The 11,986-nt window shown below is 40.8% G+C and overlaps 1 protein-coding gene across 4 annotated transcripts in view; it reads left to right on the forward strand.

Moving 5' to 3' along the window:
- The window catches only part of dock1 (dedicator of cytokinesis 1), a 176,579-nt gene extending 165,526 nt beyond the window's left edge, over positions 1-11,053 (forward strand). For all 4 annotated transcript variants that reach the window (XM_051417283.1, XM_051417285.1, XM_051417282.1 and 1 more), the window contains exons 47-52: positions 3,088-3,225; positions 5,103-5,245; positions 5,486-5,684; positions 7,251-7,428; positions 8,626-8,777; positions 10,169-11,053. In XM_051417283.1, the coding sequence (XP_051273243.1) occupies positions 3,088-3,225; positions 5,103-5,245; positions 5,486-5,684; positions 7,251-7,428; positions 8,626-8,777; positions 10,169-10,264 (906 nt within the window). In that variant the 3' untranslated portion in view covers positions 10,265-11,053. The remainder of the gene's footprint in view (positions 1-3,087; positions 3,226-5,102; positions 5,246-5,485; positions 5,685-7,250; positions 7,429-8,625; positions 8,778-10,168) is intronic.
- Positions 11,054-11,986: the final 933 nt, after the last annotated feature.

Raw genomic sequence — 11,986 nt, forward strand, 5'->3', positions numbered from 1 at the left:
CGTTAGTTGTACATAATTGGCAGCTATTCAGCTAATTGAGTCATTGGCCGTTTGATCAATGGCATAGAAAAATATCTAACTCTTCAGCTGCTGCATTTTCAACTCAGTTTAACAGCCGCTCATTTATTTTGGCACATTACTGTTTCGTGCTGGGAGGGTAACATCCAGCTTGTCTGACCTTTGTTAGCTTCCTGCAGATAAATAAGTGGTTCTGGTATCTGGCTTCTTAAAATATCTGTCCAGCTTTTAACACTAGCATTTCAGAATGAAACACAGAAATTTCTTTCTGGCCCTTTTGTGTCCTGATGACAAAAATATTATATAATCTGGCCCGCAAGATTATTATTATTCTTTGTTCTAGTTTTAATCAATTTAAACCAATTTAAACTACCCCTTCATACAAAATTAAGACAATTCTGTTTTTAAAAAAAGTATTTTGTTGTTTGTTTGTGAGAGCAGGTTTTGAGCCTTCATTTGTTTGGCCTGTGAACAACACAAATTATATAAAATGATCATATAAAATGTATAAAAACTGCTGTTTGTTAACAGCAAGTTGGTAAGTATGATGTTAGAAATAGAAATATTCTCAGAATTCTGCGCTTTCTTGTAGTACTTGAATGTTGAAGTGACTCTCCTATAAGATGACAATATCAGCAGTGGCCCCAAGCCGGTTTGAGATTGGTACCCTTGGTCTACAGTATACAGTCTGTGCTATTTTTTGCAGTATGCATTGTTAGTCTTTGTAAGCCAACCTTCAGAGTGGAATTGCTGCTGGTGTTTTATAAATGCAGCCCCAGGTCTCCAGTGTCTAATTATCTGATATTAACATCAGCCTCACATGAGGTAATACCTCTAAATGATATCCTAAATCATAAATCTGCCGTCTCTGTCAGAGAGGAATACAAACTTTTTTTTAAGCTGGTACATGTAATTAAACTACTGAATATGTGTGTGTGTGTGTGTGTGTGTGTGTGTGTGTGTGTGTGTGTGTGTGTGTGTGTATGTTTGTGTGTTTTGTGTGTGTATGTTTTAGCAACCTTGAGCCTAAGTGTCTTCCACAATGAGCTTATCTCGGTGCAGCCACCAAGCAGAATTCTGTTGCCATGCCGCCACTCAGTCGCACTCAATCATCCTAAGGTCTATAAAAAGATGTGGGTATCCTGGGAGACGTGAATCTTGCCTCAGCTTTCACTCTAACTGTTTTTTCTCCCCGTTTCTGTCTTTTTAGTCTCACAACACTTCGTCCCTCGGACTGCTCTCCCTCCCCTGTCTCTTGCCCCTAACCTCTTTCCTCTCTGTCTTTCTTTCCTCTTTCCCTCACCTTTTCTCTCTCTCTGCCTCCTGCTCTCCTCTCCCCTCTCCTCCAAGAGGTCCCAGTGGTGATGATGAAGGTGCTCAATATCAGGGGAAATCCTGGCAGGGTGTCTGTAGCCTTCTCTCATTTTTCTTTCTGTGTCAGAGCTTTGGTTTTGCGGAGCACAGCATAGTCACTAACATTCAGTGAGTGAAACATCCTCATCATTTTTGACTCTATGATACATTTTCACACTGATCTGCTCACTGTGTGCTTCCCCTATCATAGGATGCTTTTTAATATATTAGTGAAATGTATTACACGTGGCTGAGAACCTAAGGGTGCCTTATAGATGTGTTTCTGCATTAGTATTTTCTCTTTCCCTTTTAATAAGCCCACCACATGTTGAAACGTGTGTAAATAAAACATGCACCGTTTGAGATTATTACAAAAGGTTGCATCACGAAGCTGAACTGGTGTTGTGTGCCAGCTGAGCGAAGTCGGTTCTAGCTGTAGCATGTTGTGGAGGGGCAGCTTGCCCTCGGAGAAAAGGAAGAAAGGCGAGCAGTCTTGGGGGAATCAGAGGTTAGCACACACATGGCCTTCTCTTTACTGGCCCACCTATGCCACATACTTCACACACTTCTTTGTACTCTGAGCAGATTCTTTGTTCCATTTGCTCAGGGCTTAGGTGAATTTGTTAGCTGTAAAAGCTACTGTACTTAGGATGAGGCACAAGATGCACTCTGCAGGTTAGTGTTTCCTTGTTTGATTTCCAAATGTGCACCACTCTGACTGGCACAGATTAATATAAACGTTTGAATTAAATTCCCTCTAATGTGTTTTCTTTTTTCTTTTTTTTACTTAAGAAGAAAAAGCATAAGCTGCTTTCTTTTCACTTTTAACAGTTTTTCTCAGTGAGACAGTCAGGGAATATTTTTACAGTTGCCATGGGAAAGAAAAGGTCTGCTATTACCACAGATGACTGTATTGTACTGCTGGTTTCTGCTATTGTTATTGTGCAACTCTTCAGTGCCTTACCACAGCCAAAGATGGCATGTAGCACTGAAACGCCAGGTTCTGACTGAAACCTGATAACTTAACCTGTGATTTCAACCAGGAGAGAAGAAAAAAAATCACTCAAATGATGACTCCCCAAGAGATGTCACTTCCTCCCCTTTCCAGATTTAGTCAGCAGAGCTTGCTGACACAGACTGTGGCACTGGGGTTTCCTAATTACTAGTTTTCTGCAGTTTCAGTCTCTCCCTCGCTCTGTCTCCCTCTCTCCTTCTACCTGAGCTGCCTCTGTTATGTGTTTAGATTTTGCTATTCGCCAGCTGCCTACAGTGTGAGAGGCAGCAGTGTGCTGGAAAGGGTGCATTGCGTCTTTATTTGCGTCAGAGGTGGAAAAGAAAAAATCCATCACATGCAGTACATGCCTATACATGTATTCTGTCTATGCTTTCTCGTTGCCTTGTTTAATATACCTGTGTTATGATGTGTTGATGTTGGTGGTGGGAGGCAGGGGGAGGGAGTGTCATGGCAACAGCCTTCTCTAATATCGTCTACTTTTACCTGAATAAGGTTGCAGTGCACACAGACACACTCAGGCTGATGTACGTTTCCTGCTCGTGTTGAGTATGCACAGCCAAGGGGCCAAAGGTCATGTGTGCTCAATGTGAATGTATGTGGCGTATTCCTCTGATGAATGAAGAACCGACATGCAGCTAACCTCTCATCTCTCCGGGGTATGTTGGATTAAAGTTTCTCACGTCTTTTTTGCCCCCCCCCAGATCCCGCACCTCGCCGAAGGTGTTCGCATCCATGGAGAGAAGGTCACAGAGGCGCTGAGGCCTTTCCATGACCGCTTAGAGGCCTGCTTCAAGCAACTGCGGGAGAAGGTGGAGAAACAGTATGGAGTAAAGTCCCTGGTAAGAGCTTTTGCCTGTTTGTGACCTTTCTCTTACATTAAAAATGCTTTGTAATTCAGTCTGGTCATTTTTAGCAGGCAGTAATGGAATCTTCACTCGTTTCTTTTATTTCCTCAGGTGTGTTTGGCTTAAGATTTTTAGGAAATTAAGGTTTATGTTAGCGTTTTAGAAATCCATTATGTAGCCTTCTCTTTTTCCTGTTCCTTTGTTTGGCCAGGGACGTTTTTGCATTTCACAGATGCAATTACTTTGTGTTATCTGAAAATGTCCATTCTTCAATACTGTATTAAAGTAACTGAGGAGAGCTGTGTTCCCTATTTCGATCTACCTTCCTGAGAGAGGAAGCACAGTAAAACTGTTTTAAAATGCAGTGTGTGAATCAGCACATAAAGATTTAAGAAAAATGTAATTTAAGAAAAGAAACAATATAATTAAGACAACAATTAACAGCAGAGTTTTCTTCTCCTTTTTGCTCTTTCCTTTTTCCTTTATTGGGTATGTCCTCCAAATGTGCTTAGAACATGCATGTCAGACTTGCTTTTAGCTGAAGTCAGCTTGTGGGATGCTGCTAGCGACTACGTCCCATCTCTCTCCTCCTTTACAGATTTAATTGTTGCTTGGCCAAGCTTTTCCCTCATGCCTGAGGTAAAGGGGCCCTCACTCAATTTAAAGGGAGAGGGTGGTGACCTTTCAAACGAGAGAAAAGCCATCACTTTCCAGGGTGTGATAATAAGGTCATCCTATCAGATGTGTGATGGCCCCTTTCTTCGCTTGAAAAGAGTCTTTAAATGCAGAAGAGTTCATTGTTAGAGCTACTGTCACCGGATTTTTATTCCAGCCGATTCTTTTCACAGAAGTACAGACATTAATAGTTCCACTAGAGTTCTCTTTGTCTTTTTCCCTGACTTTATGTTCGACTACGTTGCAGTTGGGGCTCTATACATTACATAGGCTTATGATAATGCTGGGCGTGACCTTCACTCTTACAGTTTCCCTTAGTAGAATGTCATCCTTAATGTGGATCTCCTGTTGTCTCTCATAATATGTAGTCTGTTGGACTACATTTTCAGTCTGTTGGTGGGTCCACCACTTTGGTCCAGACTGAAATATCTCAACAGCAACTGAATGGATTGCCAAGTTAAATTTCAGTCAATTTATGGATTCTAAAATGATGAATCCAATGGCATTTCTGAAACGTCTTGACAACTATTGGATGGATTGCTGAGAAATTCTGTGCAGACATTCGTGCCCTGCTCATTAAGATTTACATTTGGTGATCCCCTGACTTTCCACGTAGCAAAGTTTTAACTTCTTCTAACTTCCACTTTGATTTCTGAGTAATTACCTGCTAAATTAATGTCTTCCCCATCAGCCTCGATTTTACTTCAAGTATGGTGCTAATTAGCAAATGCTAACATGCTAAAAACCAAGATGGTAACAATGTAATTGCTAAACATCAGAATGTTAGCATTGTCAGCATGAGCATGTTAACATACTGACATGGCTGTAGACTCGTTGTCTTGTTAATAGCATTCTATAAAAGATACATTAAGGCTTAGGGAAAAGTATTTTGGGTCCTGTTTTCTCAAATGACAGGAATCTATCATATTGCACTGCTTATACCTCTTTAGCTTCTCCTCCTTTGCCCAAATTTGAGATGAAAGATGGCTGCACATGGCAAATGCAATCATCCATCCACTCCATCCAAAGTGTCATTAAATAAAGCATATAAGAAAATGTGTACTGGGTTGAAGCTTTTGTACACTAAGAACCTTAAAAATAAAAAAAATGCACACATAACTTCAAAGCTGTCATTGACTTTTTTAAGCTGAATTCTCTCTGCATGGTTCTGTTTTTCTTTCTCTCTACGGTGTCAGCCGACAGCAGACGAACGGCGGGGGCCTCGTCCTCACTCCATGGTGCGCTCCTTCACCATGCCCTCCTCCCAGAGGCCGCTGTCAGTGGCTTCAGTCACCTCCATCTCCTCCGACAACTCCCCCTCCAGACCTGGCTCAGATGGGTAACACTTGGTTTACAGTTCTTCAGGGCATAAACCACCATACATCCTCCCTGGCTTTTGGTCATCTCATTTAAGCAGTCTAAAATTAGTTTTTTGGATTACTGTTTTGTAATAATCCCTGTCTTTATTTTGACAAGTCAGTCAGTCCTATGTCATATTTTACAGAAATTCCATTTTCATTTAAAAATGTGGTTATACAACATGTTTGATTGAACTATTATCATATTCTCTTCATTTTAGTTTTGCCCTGGAGCCTCTCCTGCCAAAGAAGCTGCACACCAAGTCTCAGGACAAATTGGACCGGGATGAGCCCGAGAGGGAGCGCAAGGACAAAAAGAAGGAGAAGAGGAACAGTAAGCACCAGGAGATCTTTGACAAAGAGATGAAGACTACGGAGATCACTCTGCAGCCTGCTGAAGCTGTCATACTATCAGAGACGGTACTGAAAAAGTGACCTGTGTCTTACTCCTCATCTCTTCCCTTCCCCTCTTCATCCTATAGTAAATCTGCACCCTTATTTTCTATTGCTCTCCTGAACCATTCTTTATCCTCCTGCTCTTCTTTTCTTTTCTCTCTTGTACTCCATCCTACACAAGTGCAATGAAAATTTGATTCTTTACGGTTCACAAAGAAGAAAATACTGGTGATGTTAAATGCAGAAATGCAGGCACTTATTGGCACGGAGAACACAAAAAAGCTTTGGACTGGTAGCTGCTCTGTATTGCAATGCATTTCAAGCTTGGTGCTCTCCCTCAGGCATCATCCTGACACTTTCTTTGTGTAAAGGGTGGTGCTAGAGACATTTGTGGGGTGGCATGGAGACTTTAAGGGGTGGCAGAAATATATGCTGATTTAATCTTAAACAATCACATATCAGTATACTATATATATATATATATATATATATATATATATATATATATATATATATATATATATTACATTATATATATACACATTAGTGAAACTATAAAAATAGAAGAGAAATATCTAAAGGGGGTATTATTATCTTTATTATCTTTATTATCTACCCTCCCTAATATTCTACCTTCTCCTCTCTACATCACACTGCTCACATTTCTACCACTCCCCACCTTTTCTCTTGGCACTCTACATATCTTTATCTGCCCCCCTCTTTTGGCCATGCTCATGTCCCCCTTTACCACCGCTGTGTCCTCTACAGCAGAGAGTGTTGTATCACTGTGTTCTGCATGCCCAGTGGGAAGTCTCCTTGGCTAACGGTGTTAAGATAAGGATAGGAATGGGTTCCTAAAGAGGCCCCTGGGAGTGTTGGAGCCGTCTGGCATGTGATAGAAGCCTACTGCCTTAGGGGTCAAGGGTAGAGCACCTTAGGGGTTGGTACCAAGCAGTAGGATATAGTAGTTTCAGTTGAAGTTATAATCTAGAACACGTAAATAGTGATAATAGCGTTTTCACCCTCAGTATAAATTTTAGTTTTGTTTTAGTGTTCTAGGAATAAAAAAAACATCTCTGAATGAAGTGTGTTGTTATTTTCAGCATCTCTCTTGTGGCTCACTTTGAGTTTGGCCAATTACAAAGTTGTTTGTTAATGTAGCCTACAGTGTGTAATAGCCCTGAGGAAATATCTTTTCATATTCAAATTCCAGCCATAATAAAGCCGAGAGAGCGCAGTCTTGCATGCAAACAATGATTTATAACCACAAATAAGATATTGCAACCCAACGAGCACATTTATCCAAATGGTTTCTCTTTTAGGAATACAAATATCTGACTTAATATGTGCATGGATACACAACAGTCCCAGTGGAGATGCGAAACTAATTTTCTCCTTTAAATGATCCTTTATTGATCTTCTGCTGTATGTCATCATTGCCTCAACTCATTTGCCACACAGTAAATTTTGTTCTCAGTTCTGTTTTGTTGACCTCTGTAATTTAAGAGAGTGTTTTACTTCGAGCTCTCGGTAATGACTCAGTCCCTGATAGTGTCTACTTCTTTTCTTTCTTTGTGCTTGATCACTCAGATCAGCCCCCTGCGGCCTCAGAGACCAAGGAGTCAAGTTCTCAGCCAGATTGGTGGAGACCGCCGCCTCTCCGTGTCCCCTGGACCCCCTTCTTCCTCCTCCAACTCCTCCTCCTCACCGGGACCCCCTCCCATCACACCCAGGAGCAAACTCTCCTTCAGCCTGCACACTGGTTCCAGTAAGAGGAGTCTTACTCAACTCTCACTCCCATTCTAACACACACTTTGTTAAGAGCTTGTATCATCTTTGGACTGGAGCCTCCACAGTCTGTGTAGGCCCCTCGCTGACTCTCTCTGACTTTGTTTTGCCTCTTGCGTCACTCTTACCACATGCTGTGCTCCACATGATGATGCTCATTTTGATCTAAAACACTGAGCTATGTGTCATCTTAGCCACACTTCTTTAAATGGCCATGCTAATTTTGACTGTCAGCACCACACATTTACCTCTAAATTTATCTCTTTGTCACTGAGCTGGCTGCTAACACCAGGATCACACATAATGGGCTCAATGTGTTGACGTGCTAATCAAGGGTGCTCATTAGCAAAAGACAGTCTACTGTTTCTGTTCTTAAAATTCACATGCATTGCTTCCTCTCTTAGAGGCTTAAAATGAATAGTGCAGTTTATTACTTGATCAAATCAGTTTCATCGGAGCACATTTAAGTCACAGGATTCTTGTGTAACAATCTGCAGTTTGTAGCAACTCATAAGAAGGGTGAGATATCCTGACTATTAATTGATTGTATGGGTCAAGCTCCAAAAACAGTGGATGCTACACTTTGTGAAACTCTAATAGCATAGCATCTAATAGTATCTTTTTTTTTTGTTCCTTCTCGCCTGGTTAACACCAATGTCTTGTATAAAAGTTTGTAACACAGACTCTCCATTATAAATTTATGTTAACACTTATCTCCAACTCCCCCCATTATTATTTTAAACTATATAATAAATGCTTAGTCTTGTAAAGCCAAGATTACCCTAATGACATAATCAGGTTTGAGCATTAAATTTCATACATGACCTTGGAAATGATATCTTCACAAAATATATCCAAAGATCCACATGCTATCTTTTCTGAGGCACAGACGACATAATACAAAAGCAGTTTAGTACAGTACTCCCCATGACTACTAAACTGATCTTGATGTGTAAAATCAATAACGTTCCCCTTTAAGTGTGTGCAGGAACTTTGCTCTGTTAGATTTCATTATCTCTATTTTCTTCTTGTTTCATTAAAACATACAATTAGTCTTGATGATAGAGTATTCAGCATTATAGGCAATGTGATCTATTTTGGGTCCCAGCTGTACTGTTAAAAAAATACCCATGTAGTTTGATGATGAATGTGAGCTGATGAGTGCCCTCTAACACAGATCTGGAGCTGAACGGGATGGGCTGCTCTGACAAAGGTGAAACCCCTCCCCCGCTGCCTGTGAAAGGCAGCACGGCTGATTATGGCAACCTGCTAGATAATCAAGACTTGACGAGTCCCTCGACGCCTCCACCACCCCCGCCACATCAAAGGGTAGGTGTTTTAATTAGGGCTGAGAGGAGCTCCTTAATGATGCATGGCACTTATAATGAAACAAGAGGCCAATACACGCACCTGACATTCGGGTCAACTCCTCCACTATTCCCTACCCCTGTCCTGTGCTCCTGTGCGTGTGTTCATGTCTACATGCATGCAAACATGTTTCACACTCAACATTTGTGTTTGTACTGCATTTGTGTGTGTCATTTTAGTAATGTGTGTCACAGAAGAGTGTAGGCATCAGTCAGTTAGCAGCAAGAGCCTACACCCGCCTGTCCACCCCGCTGTTATTTATACTTGTTCCTCCCAGCCGGCCCAGCGCTCAGACGTGATTGATTGGATGATTACTTTACCTCTCACATCTATCAGGAGCTCTCCCGCTGTTAATCAGCAACTCGTCTCTCCACACTCACCGACGTCTACGCTAGCCATCCTCTCACCGCGCCACTCCGTTAACTAATCTTATTTATCCACCGTCACGGCCCGTGGACAGGTAGTAAAACGGAGCCTCTGCACACAGTGTGGCAGCAGGCTGACAGTAGCGTAGTGAGAGCATATGTTCTGAGTGACAGCCGCTCTTCATTTACAGTCCTTGATGGTGGTGCAGTTGAGGTCATTGTTGAACATTACTCTGTGTCTGTCAGCTCTGTTGTGAACTCAGGTGTCTTAGGAAGGACAGAGTGCCATAAACATTTCAATTTCCTTTCCTATCTAGATGAAAAGATTTCAATTTGATTTTAGGTATTTCAACTAATCTTTGTTATGCTTCTAAAAGATCACATGATCTTTAGCCGCTATTATCTTACATTTTTTTGACCACATAAGTATGGTTTATATTCATAAAAATAACAAAATGGTTTTACTTATAAATGAAAAATTAACCTTTTGTGTTTCTCTGCTAAAATAAGGCTGGTTCTCCTGTGTTTTTTGCAAAAACAAAACATTTACCAGCATTAGAAAACATAAGAAGCTTAGATTTAGGTGCCTGCATGATATCAGCCCAAGCATGGCCCAATCCAATAGATGTGCAGTAATTAGCTTCCATACAACAATTTGTATGTGATAATGGAAAGCAGCTGATTCTTGCTCTAGCAAGGCTGTCTCTTTCCCCCCCGTTCAGTCCTTTGCACAGATGTGCAGACTCACTGGTTGAGGTTCAGCGTGTACTTAGGGAATTTAAGGCACCATGATCCACTAATCTGACATAGTGACCATCTTAAAAGACAGAAATGTTGTGTAAGCTAATCCTGGCATTAGTCCCTGAATGAAAAGATCTGTCAATCAATTTGGGAGTGATAGCAGCTTTACATCCGGAGTTTTTAGTGGAAAGTTGTCCTTATTTGAGAAAAGGGCAATTTCAAGGTTACTGTTTTGTCTGTTTGCAGCACCTTCCACCTCCTCTGCCCAGCAAGACCCCTCCTCCACCTCCTCCGAAGACCACCAGGAAACAGGCCTCCATCGATTCAGGAATTGTACAGTGAACAAAGACGCTGACAGTAGGACCAAACAACACACTGACAACACAACAAAAACAACATCAACAGTAACCGCTCCCCCCCATAAAAACAGCAGTTGTTTTTACCCACACATTCCTCGCTCCCTGTCCCAGCTTGACAAGATGAATACCTCACTGCAGCCCGCCCCTTCTTATCATCTTTTCATTTTTTTTTTCCTTTCTTGTTTTGCCTTCAGTTTGACGATGATGCAGTCTGCAACAGGGTGCACGTTGCACATATGAGTAGTCACTGAATTTAAAGATGCTGTCTACCATGCCACTTCTACCAAGACTTTATCAGGACATTGTGTTCAGACAGATAAGCTTGGACCAACAGCTTTCCAATACTGACCTACTCTCAAGTATATGAGATTACATAGCTCAATAAAGAATAATCTCTTTTTATTCATATTCCCACTATGTACAGAGGTTTGTATATATGATTTTATTTTATTTCAGGTTTTTTGTATGTGATTTGATCATGACTCTTTTTGTATTAACGTATCATTAGTTTAAGTGGCATTTATATGAAACAAAAAAGGGCTTGTAGATTTTGAATTGACAGGGACTTTATAGAGTTGGTATGTGAGAACCTATCATGGATTTTATTGGTAAGATTTTGGAATGCACATACAACTAACTCCTATCGCATTATCATTGTTCAGACCTTGTCCTAGATTGCTGTAACCTTGGATTTCAATAATATTGACTGTTCCCAATTCACTACTGACATGACTTCTGAATAAACTTTCAAATGTATGTATTTTTAAAAAAACGATGTCTGCCTCATTATTTTGGTCTACAGCGAGAGATGCTGAAAATAGATGCGAGTGTTCTCATATATCCGCAATCCAAAACAAACTGGCAATCTGTACGTGTTTCTGCACTTCTACTGAACACTCAGTAAAGAAGCTTTGTGCCTGCTTGATTGACAGCCATCACAACAGCCACTTCATTATCAACACACAGGCGTTTTATACCGGGACGTGTTACGCCACAGAATGACTTCTATATGGGCTAATGCAATCTCATTTACATAATGTGTCCGCTCACCAAGCGATAATTTCTGTCTTTCAAAACTGAAAGTGTGAATCTGGAATGTGGCCCATATTGGAAGAATACTTTAGCAGCGTAGATGAGCCAACAAACCACAAGTGCCAGCTTTGTCCTGCTTCATGCAAACTTGAGTTCTGCTTTTATAGAAAATGCTGAAGGTCATACTTAAACACCCCCTCCAGACGTGTATTAAGACATATACAATGGTCTACTTGTAACAATAATGTGTGTCCGATATGTTTTTATATATAGGTAAGTATAACTACATTATATTCCTCAAAAAGGCGTCTACTGCTTCTAGCACACTAATAATTCCAGACTCTATGGATTTGCAAATTCTGTTCATTTCGAAGGTTTTCCCAATGGACACTGGTACTACTTCACTGTAAAGTCAAATCTCAGTGTATTTGCACTACCAAGTTTCTACATCATACTTGTACAAGTTGTGTATTGGACCAGTTTTAACTTCCAAACTATTTGTGATGTCACAAATCATGCTGTAGGCCCCCACCCTTTTTAGATCACAGATTTTCAGTCATCACAGAGAAACTTTCCACTTCCAGCAGATGAATGTGAAAACATCCTTTTAGTGTCAAACTCTGCACATACATCATTCTGCACAATAGATGATTGCATTGGAACTCAAATTTCA

The sequence above is a fragment of the Dicentrarchus labrax genome, unplaced genomic scaffold (assembly GCF_905237075.1).
Source record: "Dicentrarchus labrax unplaced genomic scaffold, dlabrax2021, whole genome shotgun sequence".
NCBI classification, from domain to species: Eukaryota; Metazoa; Chordata; class Actinopteri; family Moronidae; genus Dicentrarchus; species Dicentrarchus labrax.